A 17,579-nucleotide genomic window follows, 5' to 3' on the forward strand; every position below is an offset into this window, starting at 1 on the left:
TATTAAACATCTTTATGACTGTATGCGAAAATGCTCCCAAAAGTGAAGATTTCAGGTCCTTTTTAAAGAAAAACCAAAGTGTAAGTATAACAGCTTGATTAATAAAAATGTTCTGTAATCAATCCAAATAATTATCTTTTTTGACATTATAATGAGAAACATCCCTCCCCCTTTCCATTAGTGGATCAAGAGCAGAGTTATTATTTTTATTATAATAATTTCCCCTACGTGAGCTGCAGCCACTCCTGAGCTCTGACATCACAGAGACACACAGACAGGTGAGCTGCAGCCTCCCAGGTGAGCTCAGACATCAGGGTGGACGATCTACCCATAAATTCAGGAGCTGAATGAAAAATAACGCTAGTTTCTGAGATGATTCAAAGATATCAATGAACAAACTGACAGAGCTACAGAAACTCAGGTGAGGTCTGAAAATGGTTTACAGCTGATAGTTGATTTAAACAGAGTAGCATCTTGCCTGCAGCTTTTTATGCATTGATTTCCTTGTAACAATTATAGTGAAAATCTATCATATGTTAATTTAAAATATTAATTTTAGTCTCAGTTTTGTACCAATTTATTTTTAAAGTTATATATCAGTTTAAAATGAGAGAAAAAAGCATGATACAAGCCTGGTTTCACGCAAGTCAACTCGGCAAATACATAAAAAATAAAACCAAATCTACGTCCTAAAGAGCGACTTCTGTTCATCATGGTTGATAGTTCATGGTTGAAGGTTGATGTAACCCACCTTAGTAGAAATATGGCATTTAAGTATCTCTACAAACAAAAATATTTTTTAACAGTTCTAAAATACAACAAACCAACCTGTTTATAAGTTATAATAATGAGTTTATATTGCTAAGTACACAGGCACACAGCAGAGATTAACTATCAATACACACTACAGCAGCGGTTCTCAAACTGGGGGTGGGGGTATTTTAATTTCACTATTATTTCACCGACTAGAGGTTAGCCCATGTGTAAGAATGACTATTCTGTTAATAGGTTTCACGCTCTTCACTGTTAATCTACCAACCAACAGTATAGACAGTTATGGAATAACTTAATCTTATAAGATTGGGATCTCTGAGATCCACATCTTATCAAATACGGATCCACGGCCTGATGTGCATCAATTTGGGGGGACCTTGACATCAAATAGGTTGAGAACCACTGCACTAGAGGACATGAAATAATCCCACTTACAGAAGGGAAACTAGCGTTAGCTTGCTACATTAGCATCAAAAGCTACGAAAAAGTCAGCATGAAACCACGAGGCAGCCGGGTTCGCTTGTGTAGTTCTGTAATTACCTTTAACCTTCCGCTGTTGGTAAGTGTTATAATAATAGTAATTGTACGTGGGCCGCACACAAACCGTTTTGTAATTGCCACCTTATGTACCAACAAAGCTAACTGCTAGCTTCGGTAAACCAACCGGCTTTAACTGCTACAAGGGCTAACGTTAGTTCAGTAGCTAACTTAACTAGACTGCCGTTTGGTGTGACAATAACTCAGTTATTTTAAGCTAAACGTTACGATATTAGCCAGACAACGCTTACCTAAAGTCTTGGTTTAGACAGAAACCGTTTCCTGCTGACTGGAGATATCTCGTACACTGGGCCGTCCGGTTAATGCACTTAAACATACTTTGTACCCATGGAAAACAAACCTTTTACAGCGCCATCTTTGTATAGACTAAACTAACCGAACACAGAACAGAGTGTAATTCAACATGGTGAGTTATTTGTTCTGCAATAAACTCCCCCCGCGGATGTATTTGATAATGACAACAGATATCAATTCGACATATAAATGGGCTTAAAGTGACTGGCACATGGCAAAAATATTGAGCTTATATCTAGAAATTCCGTTGCGTCATTGATTCTGATATCGATTAGAAAGCCTGCGTGTGGATTTCCACAGCCGGATCCTGTTTCAGAGCTTTGTCTTGCGCGTCATGACTTGTGCCTGACAATTTGGCTACCAAAAAAGATCTCATAATTACGAGATGCGAATGAAAATGTAATTAGAGAAAATAAATCCACAATTATCTCACTATTATTAATTAACTTTGAATTTCTTGTATTATTTACTTCTTGTATTGTTAATTTTAGGGTTTGCAACTCAGACACATGCCGACGAATGCAATGTAATGCAGTGGTAGCGCTGTTTGTGGATGTTCAGGCTATAATGTCTCTATCTTGGTATCTCAAAGGTGTTAGAGCGGCTGGATTGAATGTCTTTGTGATTTCTATGTATCACAAAAAGATATTTGTCATTTGTTGTCTCACCCTTTTCTTTGTTTTGAAGGCAAAAGATGGACAAGGATTTTACTTTTTTTATTCTGGTATTGGAGGAAAAAGCTACTTAACCCACTGATTCTACATTTTATCTCATGGTCGTCTCATGTACGCAAATAATCTTGGTTTGATTTGTCAAGCTTGCATTTTTTCATTTCCAGTTGACATTGTGGGTGTGTGTGATGATGTGCTACTGTGTGTAACTTTGTATAATGTGCCCTGTGTGTGTGTGTGTGTGTGTGTGTGTGTGTGTGTGTGTGTGTGTGTGTGTGGCTTCTTACTGTTTTGTTATTATGCTGTTATATGTTTTAATTGTGACCTGCCGAAGGGACTGCAGATGAAAATTAGCTATAAGCTAACTCTGGTTTTATTTATTTATTTTGCCTTTATTTTACCAGGAAGTCCCACTGAGACACAAAATCTCTTTTACAAGAGATACCTGGCCGTACAAAATCACAACATATTACAATAATAAATGATATACAAAAATTCACAATAAAACAGAAGAATAGCTATGCAAACACAGTGGCCTCTCAAGACAAACACAGAAAACAACAACCTAACCCCATCACCACATTGTTTATGATGCCCTTAAATTCATCAATGGATATAATCTGTTGCTAATTTGAGATGTTTTTGTATATTATTCCATGCCCAAGGTGCATAGTAGGAAAATGCAGTTTTCCCCAGATCTGTCAAAACCCGGGATACATGCGGTAATAGTTATGCTTTACACTGTACATGGTCCCTTACAAATAAAATAAATTAATGAATAAACAAATAATATTTTTTTTAAAAAAAGAAAGAAAGAAATCTACTGGCTCCGAAGTCAACTTTGTACACTTTTGATACGCACTATTTCAACATGGCACCACGATATTAAAAAAGGGAAGGCTCTGAAAACTCAGTTTATTCTGAAAATTATTTTTTTTAAATATATATTTTACAATAATGATAATTAACATCTTTGTCACATGAAATAGATGTGTGTCATCACACAGCCACTAGATGGAGACGGATTTCTTTACTTACAAAAATCAAGGCCATTCATTATTTCACTGGAGATATTATGAGAGCAATAATCCACCAATCATATCTCTCTCCTTTTTTTTTTTTTAGTTCAGTAAACGCACTGAATACTATCTTGTCATCTCATTTGCGAAACACGACAACACAACTAATTTTAGAGGATTTTTTGACAACCCATAGACAGATCCTTTTGGCTTTATATCCGACATGCAGGCGATGATTTTCTGAGTTTCTGAGTCAGTGACTTTCTTGCCTATTCAACACAAATAATATTGCTAAAGTATAAAGAGTATCTGGTCTACTGTAGGCCTTTAGAAACTCACACACTGAGGGTTAGTCAGACGCTGTTTGGCAAGCCCTTTGCTATCTGTCTGGTGTGTTTACTTTGAAAAGGGAACTGGTCCCGAGAATGTCATGCATGGGATTCACTCCGCTCCTCCTCCTTTAAATCCTTCCTCACTACTCTTGTGAACTACTTTGAAGTGGACAGCCAGTGGGTAAGACCACCTGAGAGCCCTGAGAATCATGGAGAAATCAGCCGACAGACCAAACAAGAAAAAAGTTGTAGCAGTGGTGGGCGGTGGATTGGTAAGACAAAAGTGAAAGCGAATTATTAATTCATTATAGCTCTTTATCCGTTGACTGTATAACAACCATTTCCAAGGCAACTGTCCTCTTTAAAAGGGGATGTCAGTTCTACGAAGTACTTTTAGGAGAAAGGGACTTTCATTTCTGTAAATTGCAGTCAAATAAGAAAATAAGGCAACAAAAGAGTTTTCAGGAATATGCAGCCTAATATTGACATTGTGTAGTTTAAAGATAATTATTCTTGTCTGGTAGTGTAAAACACACACATTTTGGCAAGATTTTCAAAGAACCACATTAACTCCCCTTCACCCTTTAGGTTGGTGCCCTGAATGCCTGCTTCTTTGCCAAAAGAGGTTTTGATGTGGAGGTCTTTGAAACTCGGGAAGGTAGTATTCAACTTTCTCTTGAACTTTTTTAAGTAAATAACACTGCCACGCCACTCATCTCTCTGAGAAATAGACCCACACTCAAAATAACACACATTCTGAACACCACACACAAACAAATGAAAAGAAACATTGTCTCATCTGATTTTGGTCAGATATCCGGAAAGCTAAAGTTGTGAAGGGGAGAAGCATCAACCTGGCCCTGTCTCACAGAGGCCGGCAATCACTGAAGCATGTTGGAATGGAAGATAAGGTATGTTGATTACATTGTTTAAATAATAATGTAGAAACAAAGTAAGTTTTAGGACAGACTTGCAGGTGACCCTATCTTGTTTATTGGTCGAAAAGGTGTCTAAGAAACAAATTGGGACCATATACTTGTGTAGGTCATTCATTACTGCAGCCCTTGTTATTGTATAAGTCTTGTTAAACCACACATCATAGTGAAGTGGAGGCAAGTGGGTGGAAACCTTTCAATCTTTTGTTTAGCCTGATTTTTAATAATGAAATACCAAATATGTGGCCGTGCCCTAGGGAATCTGTCCACCCTGCTTTCTTTGCTTGCAGTCTGCTGAAGATGTTTAATTCTGGCATCTGAGGTCAGCAATCCTTTTTGTCGGTCCACATTTGCTGCATTGAGCATGTTATGCACGCTTGACAGCTCTACATCAGACCCTTTTTTTTTCTTTTTTTTTTTTTACACTTGCGTGACTTTTCAGCATGACAAAACAGGGTTTTCATGTATACTTTGAAGGGCAGATACTGAGTGACCAAATGGACTAGCTGACTGTTCATGTCATAACCTTTTCCCACTCAAACTAATAATTTGACAACACTGATTTGCCAATGCAAAGTATGACCATACATAATTATTTATCCTTATTTAAACGTCAGTTTTATCTATATGAATGTGATCTTCTGTAATAATGTGTCTACTTCTCAGATTGTCTCCCAGGGAATCCCCATGCATGCAAGAATGATCCATTCCCACAATGGGAAACAGTCTCCAATCCCCTATGGCAAGAAAGGCCAGGTAAGCCTGCCGTTAGAGTTATTTGAACACATTACAACAGCACAGAAAAGGCCGGGACATGACTTAAGTGACATATTATCCACTTGCTAATTGTAGGACATGTGTCAGTTATTAAAGTACTGTATAGTTATTACACTGTTGTGATTTAAGAGATATGCTAAGTCATTTCCAAGGATGATGTCCTGCAATAAGACATTTAAACAAGTAACAAAATACACAAAAAGTTTGGATTAACTACATAACTGTAATTACTGATTAGTTGGTATTAATAACATATTTTAATGGATTCAATTATTATTTGCAAGGTTGTGCAGTTCCATTATATCTTGTTATTTTGACTTTGGTAAACTGTTTCTTTTAGGGGCTTGGTATATTAACACTATCTGCACAATTTCCTATTAGATCCAAATATCTGAAAATAGTTCCCCACTACATCTGAGTTACAAGTGTTTGGTTGTTAGTAAGCATACTGTAAGAATTGCCTCATGTACTGTGCCAGTTTGCAGATTACATATTCATTTTGCAGCTTGCTAGACAGCACATGCATTAACATAGGTGTGTTTGGAGGCACGCACACGCACACGCATACACGCACACACACACACACACACACACACACAAATAAACCACAGTATGCATATATATACGCAGAGATCTGGCAGGGTGGCTGAAATGACTCAAAGATGCACTACATGATGATCAGCATAAGCGACAACATGTGTAGACTTTACTTTTATCACATAACAATGAAACATTGCAGCCCAGGAATGAGGTCAGAATGATGTGATCTGAGTTTGTATGTCATTATAAAATGTGTCTGTTATTTGTATTTATGGTTGGTCTGTCTGGAATTCTTTGTCATTGTTAATCTCATGGGTAAATGAAATTAAACAACAATGTGCAGGAAAGACAATGAAAGCATGTCGAGACATGAATGTAGGAAGACACAATATAAACCCAAGAGGCTTCCTGTTCCCATTTCAAATGAACAGTGATAGAGTGTCTGTTTGTGAAGCTGTAGTACCTGTGGAATTGCGCTATAATACAGATTGTTCTGCTTTCAGTACATCCTGTCAGTAGACCGAGCCAATCTAAACAAAGAGCTGCTAACAGGTAAGTGTCTCTCCATAACTGTGCTAAACAGTCTCAGTACATTGACACTGAACACTGCATGGTATAAGATGTGTGTCAAAATAACCAAATTATTGCCAAACTGAAGACACATACGGACTTATAAAGCAAAACCATCTAAATTTTGTTGAACAATGGTTACTGCAGGCACAAGTAACAATTAACAATCTAACATTAGCTAATATTAGCCTCCATAAGCTGCTGGTCATACCAGACCAAGAAATGCTGTAGCAGCTCATGAATTCAACTTTTTAGTTGTAAGAGTAACAATCTGTGAGTTCTTTTAAAAGTTGCAAAGTATCACTTAATAGGATCCCCAATCTATTTTTAACAAACAGCATATTACACAGTATGTTAATAAATGTTCTTGAATTCTACTTCAGCCCGTGTGAATGCCTTAGTCAAGTTGAATCAATCAAGTCTATACCCTTAATACATTCTTAATTCATGAACTCTGCACAAAGCTCCCAGTTAAAAGACTCAATCTTTCTTTACAACAATTCTCCTAAATTAGGCTGCTTGCTAGCGAGCTGCACCTTATCCACAGCTTATCCCACTGCATTACAGAGCTTCATGCGAGTCTTTAAATTGCACAAGTACATCAAGGGATGTGTTAGTGTTTTTGGGCTAAAAGGATTTTGCCCAATATTTAATGAAGTGCCTCAGTGTACGCTTGGAGATAATGTGTCACAACATGGGGCTGTCTTTAATTAGATTGCCTGAAAAAAAGGCTGATTGTGAAGCTCGTCGCTCTTATCAGGGCCGATCCAGACTCCTGGAATGAACGTGGAGATAAAGAGATTTTTGAGAGTGTGACAGCCTAAACATCAGGTTTTCACAAAACCAGATTCACTGACTGCTGTGATGTGTTTTTCATGATTCATGCTGTTCAGTGTGAGGTCATTACCCTTCAGCAGGGGGTTGATTTGAGCACTTTACTGCCTGTGTCCTCACTCCGTTTTATTAGTATTGTGAAAGTTTCCTGTGTTTTTTAATGAGATATTACCTGTCATATTAAACTGCTGTTGTTATGTCATGCCTGCATGTGTGATATAAGCTCTTTTTGTAACATGTTACCCCCACAGAGGCAGAGAAGTATCCAAACACAAAGTTGAACTTTGACCACAAACTGCAGGACTGGAGTGCTGAAACAGGTTTAATGACCTTTGTCAGGTAAATCGTTACCAATCTCATACACACACACACACACACATACACACAGGCTAATCTAGTAGGAGGATCTGCTCATTTGGATTCTTTGTTTTAACTCCAGCTTTATTGACCATGTTCCCTGCATGTAAACACGTGGCCTTGTACATGCTAACTGCCAGAGGTCTGGGACGGTGATAAACATGTTGCCTTTTAAGCCTCTGTGCGTGACTTTTTTTTGTAGCTCTGTGATTCGTCGTCCTTGGAGGTAAATGTGACACACAATTTACAACCCAATTAACACTGAAACACCTCCAGGTTGTTTCAGTTGTGAGAATTAGAGTAGACATGCAGTGACTTATTAACACGGTATGCAGGGCGACAAACTGTTTCATTTGATCACAGACTTCTTCAAATTGAATTTTGCTTTATCTAAAATGTGTAAAAATCCATTTGACGTGTATGTCGTCATCTGTATTTATTTATTGTTATGCCTGGTGGCTCGGCGTGTACCTAGTTGAAATTGTGCATTAGAATGAGTCACTGTGCAGTTACTGCCACAGTGCACAAACACTTTAATGCACTTTATTCAGGTTTTCCGTAAAGGCAATGAATGTGCCTCGAATCCAAAAATTGCCCTGGCGAGTACCTTACACATCTAGGACACATCCCCCCTCTCTGGCCCTGTAACTGAACTGTGACAGCTCATATTTGTTCTCTGCAGCTTGTATAATTAAATGTACACAAGGAGCCTGATGCCACAGAGATAGCCAGCTTCCTCCCATACTAGTCAGGAAATGTACAGATAGCCATCAGCATGAAAACATGTGCATGACCTGCTTTCTTCTCATAGTCTCTTCTATAATCGTACAGTAATCTACTTATATCGCCATAGGATTAATATGTTAATGAGGCTTTAGAGTATCACTGAACACAGTCAATATTGTAATCTGATTAATTAGTTTATGAAATGGGGAAGCACCGCGGTGGGCAGACGTGATATGACATCAACATCTCATGGTGAAACATATGAATATAAGGATAGCGATAGATCCTCATAACATTGATTAGAAAAACAGATACTGTCAAATTTATTATTTTCATAAAGGTGGGGAACTCACAAGAGACTACAGAAGACAGACAACTGTTTACACACGCTGAGTAGTACTACCAACCTGAACTTCATGTGTAAAATTGGTGCCCCTTTAAAATAATGCTGTTCATAAGGTTGGATCAATAAGGTAACACTTTACTTAAGTCCCCCTTGTAGCATTTAGCATTTATAAGCAGTATATAAACATTTAATGAATGGTTTAAAGGACACTGTAATATAGTTATAAGCAGATATAAGCATATTTTAAGTGTTTATTACTACTATTTAGGTATATTGTCATTAATGATCTGTTTCCTACACCCACCTCCACTTCTGGGTGCCCTCAGGAGGAGTTATAGTAGTTGACAGATACATTCATAAGCACTTATGTCTGCTAACATCATCATAGTGAGTTATAAACTATTTAATAAATGTTTGCATACTGCTCATAAATGTTAAATAAGGGGACCTAAAGTATAGTGTTGCCACTAAGACTAAATTCACACTGCTAAAATGGTCAAAATGGCATATATGCTCCAATATGTAATTACAGTCCATTGCAGATCACCCAAACTGTCATGATGGAGTCCACATGTTCTGTATTGAGACTGAGAGCTGTACCCTTTAAGAAACAAACTTTTTAGGATTCTTAGATGTTTAGCTTTGCATTTGTACATCTTTACATTTGTATATGTACAATATAATTTTGATGACCCTAATCAAGATATAAATGTGTGAGGGCCCAGTTCAGACATAAGCAGTGTGTGATGTCTTATGGTTTGACCTGATGCATCTGTAACCCATAAATCTGGAGTTTTGCATGCTGATGAATTACCTCAAACAAGATGTGACCTGAAAGTGATGAATACATTAGTATTAGAAATGGGGTCAAGAATAATCAAATCAATTACACCCTGCAGCATTGTTGATTGATGTCTAAATAATTGGAATGCTGTTTAAAGTAATTTGGCAACACTAAACATAATTATCTGTCCTGTAAGGATCATTAAATAAGATGTCAAGAAAAATATTCAGATGTGCTTAACAGTTTAACAAGTGTTACAGTTACACTTGAGTGAACAGTCAGATCACAGAGCCAACATCCTTTCTGTGCACTATGAGCACTTTCAATGTTTTGCATCAGACTGTTTCAAGGGTGTTTGGGAAAACTGACTCCTGTTTCATGGAGCAGCTCTTAAAGGCAATGAGCAGATGTCAACATCAATGACGCTGAGAAAAAACATTTAATGCCAAATATGGGAAATGTAATAAAAAACACAAGATAAATATATCTGGTTATTACTTTATAAGTGAGTTAAATCCAGCTGTTATTACTGTTTTGTACGTTTGTCATGCCTCTGGTATGTTACTCAGGTCAGACGGGTCCAAGGAGGAGATCAAGGTAGACCTGATTGTAGGCTGTGACGGAGCTTTCTCTGCCATCCGCAAGCAATTCCTTCGTCGCAGCCGCTTCAACTACAGCCAGACCTACATCCCCCACGGCTACATGGAACTCACCATGCCACCCATCAATGGAGAGGTCAGTCCTCCATACAGTACCCTCCTTTTAGTGAAGGTGCTGAGATGCTGCTAGTGTTATGCTCACAGTATTCAGGCACCATTGTGGATATCTTCACGTTCATTTGTCTTGCTTTCATCATTATCCGCAGTTTGCCATGAAGCCTAATTATCTGCACATCTGGCCTCGAAACACATTCATGATGATCGCCCTGCCCAACTTGGTGAGTCATTTTTTGTTTATTCTTTTTGCTTCTTTTTAGTTGCAAGTTGGGTAATGTATGCGTGTTTATTTGTGAGGTTATTATCTCGCATTATCTGGTAAACACTAGCTGTTGCAGAGGGACAAAAGCATAATCAATTCAGAAAATTCCAGGCCATGATTGACCTTTGGGATGTTCTCATACGGTTAATTAGCCTCGTTTGCAGATGCTTCATAGCCAGTGGAGACCTACTCATCAGGAATCTTACACTGTAAAACGTCTCAGCTCCCTGAGGTTAAACCTACTTTTCACACAGCAGTTGCGTCCTCCTTCTCATCAGTCTGTTTTTTTTTTTTTTTTGTGACAGACCTCTCTCTGTCTCTCTTGCCCTTCTTAATCCCTAAAATGATTTTTCTGCTTGGCTGACTCAGCAACAGCCGTCTTAGCTCTCTTTAGTGAGACCAGGTTAAGGCAGCTGACTCTGGAGTGCATTCATGCTGCCCTAGTTCCCAGGAACACATTAGACCTGAGAAAAAAAACTAAACAGACACATTATTGCTGCTGTGGATACCATGGTAACAGAGATGGTGGTAAAAGGTGGTCCTCTGGGAGGACGTTGTGACGTTGATAGATAGCACCTGCTCAGATGGGCAGATAATGACACACCCACAACCTCAGAGCACTTTCATCCATCACTTGCTGGGTGGAGTCTGGTTTCTACGTTTGTATTCATGATGAAAGATGCAACCATGAATTCAGGAGGGAGGATTTTATAGATGCGGGAAAGTAACATCAATTAAATTATAAGGAATAATAAAATGCATATAAAATGTCTTGTGCATACAGTAAATCACAGGATTTAGCATTTATTAAAGGATGCTCATTTTTTGTGAGCTAATTTTTTTTTTGACCTTTGGAACACTTACCTTTAATAAATGATTCTAAACACAAGGCCCACTTGCTGAAAGGATAGGTTCACAATTAGTCAAGTCCCCCATCACTTACACTGAAAGCGCCCTAATAGGGGATCTTTTAATGACCATTATTAGCAGGAGGAATCATTACAGTGAGCGAACACACTTGAAAAATTGTGAACCTATCCTTCAACTTTTCCTGGAAACTTCAGCCATATCCCATGGCCTTCCTCAGTAGATATAGCACAGGATATGGCTCAAAGCTTTGGGAATAAGTATGTAAACCTTTTTTTAAAATATATTTAATCATAGATACTAAAAAATAAAAAAGAATATCAGTGAAAATAAAGAGTACATATATGAAATTTAAAACTTTTGTGAAAGCAACTCCAGGCTGTGGATAAACAGATTAAATCAGATTATATATTCCACTAAAACAAAAGAAACATGTCTCACATGGTTTTTGTGTTGTGTCTGTTCTTCATCCAACTGCGTGGCTTAATTCTTGCTATGTTATCTGCCTAATTGATCACCCTATTAAAAACAAAAAGGAGTATTTTTGCTCATTCGACAATTGAAGTGATTTCTGAAAGAAAGTTTTCAAGGATGTATGACACCGTTGGACTGCCAGACTGCTCTGAATGTAGGCAGACACCATATTTTCAAGGTTTCATTGGTGTTCTCTGACAGTCGGGTCAGTGGTGGAGGATGGATTGTAATAACTGCCCCTGACTTTTCATCTTGCACCAAGATAGTACTCAGAATGTTAGCGATGTCAGTATTACCATGTCAGTATGCTGATGTTAGCATTTAGCACAAATCACTGCTGTGCCTAAGAATAGCCTAGCAGAGCTGTATACTCTAGACTGTAGAGTCTTATTACTCCAGGACATTCTTTTTGAAAATGGCCACTATGACCAAAAATACAACAGTCGAATCAACTGATGCATAAAATACAGCAACTTTTCATAGTAGTAGCAGTAAATGAAAGTTCAACACAGCACTAGTGTCCCACAGGGAGAGCAGTAGGAGGTAAAAAGTTCACTTTGTGAACCATTACGTAAGGTGTTTTGTCTATGTGTAAATAGAGATGACTTGATTTAACCTGACAAGAATTGTAGCACAACAAATTGGAGAACTGACATCACTGTGCACGGTGTTTATTTTCCAATTTAGGACAAGACATTTACCTGTACCCTCTTCATGCCCTTTGACGAGTTTGAGAAGATTACCACAGGAGATGAAGTCATTGAGTTTTTCCAGAAATACTTCCCTGATGCCATACCACTAATAGGAGTGTAAGTGACTTTCTCACCTCCATCCCTCCACCTCTTCCTGTCTACCCCCTTTTCTCCTCTTCTTCTACTTTTATCTCTTCTTCCAACCTGCCAAGCCATCCCCAAAACACTTTCATTTCCCATCATTCTGTCGACTTCAGCCACATCCACAGCCATGTTCTGTGAAGTGTGAAATTGCAGACTTACAGTTACATGGCTTTGCGAAGTGAGGTTTTAATTTGAGGTGAACCACAGATAGGGGAGGCGTGAGCTGTAGAAACGCTCAAGGCTTTCATTCACTAACTTCCTCCTTTGGTTGACTTGATTTGGAGTGCTCATGCATAAACAACTGAATGTGTGCTCTCGCTCCTCTGTTTGGCTTTAACTTTTAACTTTACCAGCACAGACAGATCACGGTTGTTTCAGCTTATTCACATGTGACAGACACCTTTGGAACCAAGCAAAACCCGAGTGTCTTGTTTAGAAAAATGCATCTGTCAAAACAAATAGCTCAAAATGAGTTTGTAATTGTTTTACTTCCATTTGTGCCTCACAGTGATGCTCTCAAGAGGGATTATTTCCGATTGCCTGCGCAGGCCATGGTGTCTGTCAAGTGCTCCCCGTATCACATTGGCGACAAATGTGTCCTTATGGGCGATGCAGCCCACGCAGTGGTGCCTTTCTATGGGCAGGGGATGAATGCTGTAAGTAACATTAAATGGAGGAGAAGAAAAGGAGAGAAGGGTTTAATGGAGACTCATTCATCCATTTATGCTTTATAGGGCTTTGAGGACTGCATTGTCTTCGACGAAGTAATGGATCAGTTCAATGAGGATCTCAGTAAGTGCTTTTTACACAAGCAAAGATTAGAGAGGACACAGAATGAACCAATAAATCATAAGAAAATCTTATTGTTTTCCTTCGTATCCGCCCAGGTGCTGTACTTCCTGAGTATACCAGAGTGAGAGTCCCAGATGACCACGCAATTGCAGACCTGGCCATGTACAACTACATTGAAGTAATTATTTAATTTGTCCAATTTAAGCTCACCAGGTCAGGGTATCCATTAGAGATTAATCCTGCTAATTTAGAGGTAGTGATGGGATGCACACTGGTGGAAGAAGTATTGAGAATTTTACTAAATAGTAATACCACTCTACAAAAATACTCAACACATTACAAGTTAAAGTTCTATATTTAAAATTTTACTTAAAGGGGGATTCAACCGATTTTACAGTCATGAGTACTATAGTGTACAGTTTATTCCATAGCTCTGAAGGGAGTTTTTCAAAGTTTGAAAAAAAATAACCCTGATGATGCCATGCATTGTCAATGCATCATAGTTTATAAACTTTATAATCAGATCCTATTTTTATATGTAAAATTCAAATCTGAAACTAAGTAACTATAGCTGTGAAGTATGTAATGTAGTGTAGTAAAAAGTACAATATTTATGAATTAAGTATGAATTATTTAAAAAAACATAAAATTGAAACACAAAAGTCAAGTACCTCAAAATTTTATGTAAGTACAGTATAAGAGTAAATATACCTTATTACATGTCACCACTGGTGATAGATGTACTGTAGTAATCACATGGAAGACATTCTGTCCTTAAGCATCTTATTAACAGTATCAATTAGCATCAATCCAACAACCAACAAACATTCTGCTTAATTGTTAATTATTTCCCAATTATGGTCAGAGTTACAAAGAAGCGACTGATTGAGAGTGATGCAGTCTGCTTCACACTAACAATAATTCACTGTGAAGGTGATAAAAACTACACTTAAAGACTGATTTAGCTAAGTATCATACTGTTTGTACATGATAGATGAAGAAAAGATATTCACAGGCATAAGAGAGTCCGGTCGGGTTCTGGGTGTGCCGACTCCAATTATCTGTAGATATTTACACTCCGTTAAATCTGACAGGCACGCAACAGCCATCTGCACATTAAAATTCATGCACACAAAATGCCAGTAATTGGTCTCAGCTCTGTTGTTACTCTTACAGATCTTACAAATGTTAGTCATGTACAACACTTTGTTTTAGCTTAATCTCCCAACATTGCAGTCTTGCCCAAGAGAGTAGAGGAGACTGTGTGGAGTTTTTGATATGGATGTAAGATGTATTTACAACATTGCAGTATGAAGGACAGATGGCTCACTTCACTAACACATGTACTATTTTGCTTTGTAGATGCGAGCACATGTCAACTCCAAATGGTTCCTCTTCCGAAAGCATGTTGATAACTTCCTCCACTTTTTCATGCCCAAGACAATAATTCCACTTTACACAATGGCAAGTATCTTCTTAATAAACATTTCTGTCACATTGCTTGGCTTACCTTAAAACCTGCATTATTACTTGTCCCTCACCTTCTCTAGGTCACCTTCACCAGGACAAGGTACCATGAAGCCGTGGAGCGCTGGCATTGGCAAGACAAAGTAAGGCACTTTGTGAAAATATGTTTTCTCTTTAGAGTCATTTGTTTCATCTTTGCTGCATATTAACGTTTTTGGAGGATATCTCATACCTTTGAACATCCTAGTATTGTAATCCGGGACTCTTTTGAAGCTGCTGTATTATCAGCAGTGAGCATGAAAGGCGGATGTGACTCTCACTGGGTTTTAAGAGCTTTTAGAAACATTTCATTTATTTCTGCCACAAATACAGAGCTTTGATGCACAGCGAAAATGTCTCTGATTTCTCACGCTTGGCTGTTTGGCCTTTTAGTCCCTGGCGCTGTGTCAAACTGTCTGATGTGACCTGTGCTGATGGCTTCTGCGCTAATGGTTCACTGTCAGATGGACAGCGGGGATTTCACAGCACTTCCTCCCTTCCTTGTAAATTGTTTAAACCCGTAGGGAAGTGGACAGAGGGCAAAATGACCTCTATGTAGAGGAAGACTGTAGGGAGCATATACAGAAGCAAAACATGATTGTCGACCATATAATAAAATTGTGTGAAATGGAAATAGACAAATAGAGCATGAGGGTTTGTGTCCTAGACAAGAACCGAGAGGCTGTTATAATTATAAAAATATGTTATAAGATAAAAGCAAGGTCACAGGACATGCTGTAAACTACACTGCTGCATTTAGAAAAAAGTACAATAAACAACAATAAGCTTCCTCTCTCAATCAGAAAGAAACCAGATTAAAAGCATTTTATAATAGTCCATGAACACATTATTATACATAAATTATATCATAATAAGCCTGATGAGTGTTATTCAAGGACTGAATGGGGATGCTATGTGGACGTAACCCAAAACACCTTGAAAACCCTTGATCTCTCTAAAAATGTATTTTTACAACAGTTTAACCACAGTAGTCCAAAAAAGTACAGCAACAAAATAAACGAAGAAGTAAAACAGGGAAATACAGACCATGTTCTGAAACAGTTATTTGAGTTTAGTTAGTTGTGATGCTGATTTCCAGATGAATTTCCTTGAAAGAATTGCTAAAATCTTTTCGATTTGATTGGTGCAGTTAATTATGATGCTAATGACCTCTGATGGTGTCATCAGGGTTACATAAACTTGCGCCAGAGACTTCAAATGTTTAACAGAAAGGTTGCCTTATAATGTGTGAAAGTCAGTTACATTATGGCATTTTCGGAGCTTGACTCATGCTAGGGATTAAAGTCAGAATATCTTGGCGCCTGCTGCCATGATTTTGACCTTTTTTATGTAATATGTGTCTCCCACGTCCCCCAAATTGCAGGAATACCCCATTAAAGCTACTGTTGGGTGAAGAAACTTAACAGCATCATAAAGATGCCACATAATTTCTTTGCAGTTAATTAATGATTGATCTACCCCAAATGCAATTCCATTACAAAGCCTTATGTTAAGGTGTGAGCATAATTTTGTGCATAAACCTGACAGAACTGAGTCCAAATTAATTAAAGATATGTGTTTTTTTTCACAGGTGATAAACCGCGGCCTGCTGGTCTGTGCTACAGGAGCTGTTTTGGGAGGCTCTTACCTCCTTGTGAAAAATCCTCCAGATATCAGCAAGCTTAGCATCCCTGCTGAGAAAATGTGGAACAGGCTTGTGGCCTTTGGGACCTCCTGAGCACTGGCACCATGTCTGATCTGATAGACAAGTGCAAAGACCAGAGCATCAAACACTATAATGAACTAGACGGGTCCAGATTGTATTTAAATCCTCTAATTCAGACAGGTAATTAATGTACTGTAATAATGATTGTCGTACCTCATACCAGTCATAATGAATTTTTGGATTTAAATAAGTTCTTAAATCTTATCTGAAAAAATCCAGCACTGGGCTCAAACCAGTATCAGTTACACACTTGTGAAATCTGTTAAAATCGCATCATCAATCATTATGTGTTCAATATGATTTTGCACAATTTTAAATGTGAAAACAAAAAAGTCAGTATTAAACTCAGGCTCACAGAAAGCGTCTTGAGTTCATAGATAAATACACATAGATACCACATTGGGTGCTGCTAGTCATTGTATCAATGTGTCAACACGGCCACCATACTGGTCTGGTCTAGTCGCCCCTCTGAATGCATACAAGTATATTGTGAGAAGAGGTTCGTCTGCTCTTACAGCTCCCATAACTCACTGAATTGTCCATCAATCAGTCAATTTTCAAAGAGTTTGGGTTGTCATGGTTTTCATACCAAAATACCTCTGTTTAATACAGTCACAGTAAGCCAATATAACCACAATGAATTCAAGTTGAGCCTACGTTTTGTAATTATTTTAGAAGTATATTCTGTTTTCATATTGTGTTGTAAAATGGCTACTCAATACCTTCTCAAATAGTTATAACTATTAAAAATGTCAAATGTCAGTGCATGTCTATTATGCTATGGCATAGCAATTCTGTTTTCATATTTTATTTTCACACACACTCTACTGCCATTTCCCACACTATTTACATAAATGATGTATATAGTGAGTTATATCAAGTA

General features: G+C 38.0%; 2 protein-coding genes across 4 annotated transcripts in view; one reads left to right on the forward strand and one right to left on the reverse strand.

The window, feature by feature from the left end:
* The window catches only part of ide (insulin-degrading enzyme), a 29,103-nt gene extending 27,403 nt beyond the window's left edge, over window positions 1–1,700 (reverse strand). For both annotated transcript variants that reach the window (XM_044372321.1, XM_044372320.1), the window contains exon 1: window positions 1,563–1,700. In XM_044372321.1, the coding sequence (XP_044228256.1) occupies window positions 1,563–1,648 (86 nt within the window). In that variant the 5' untranslated portion in view covers window positions 1,649–1,700. The remainder of the gene's footprint in view (window positions 1–1,562) is intronic.
* Window positions 973–17,458, forward strand: LOC122996722 (kynurenine 3-monooxygenase). 2 transcript variants are annotated; one of them, XM_044372332.1, is made up of 16 exons: window positions 973–1,333; window positions 3,726–3,920; window positions 4,237–4,306; window positions 4,462–4,559; window positions 5,250–5,339; window positions 6,404–6,452; window positions 7,556–7,643; window positions 10,087–10,252; window positions 10,383–10,454; window positions 12,524–12,645; window positions 13,181–13,328; window positions 13,407–13,464; window positions 13,560–13,642; window positions 14,827–14,928; window positions 15,015–15,074; window positions 16,562–17,458. In XM_044372332.1, exons 2-16 carry the CDS (start codon window positions 3,858–3,860, stop codon window positions 16,706–16,708), a joined length of 1,416 nt encoding a protein of 471 aa, XP_044228267.1. In that variant the 5' UTR covers window positions 973–1,333; window positions 3,726–3,857; the 3' UTR covers window positions 16,709–17,458. The 2 variants fall into 2 exon arrangements, with proteins under 2 accessions (XP_044228267.1, XP_044228268.1); XM_044372333.1 differs by having other exon boundaries at window positions 3,816–3,920.
* The last annotated feature ends 121 nt before the right edge of the window (window positions 17,459–17,579 follow it).

The sequence above is a fragment of the Thunnus albacares genome, chromosome 14 (assembly GCF_914725855.1).
Source record: "Thunnus albacares chromosome 14, fThuAlb1.1, whole genome shotgun sequence".
NCBI lineage: Eukaryota > Metazoa > Chordata > Actinopteri > Scombriformes > Scombridae > Thunnus > Thunnus albacares.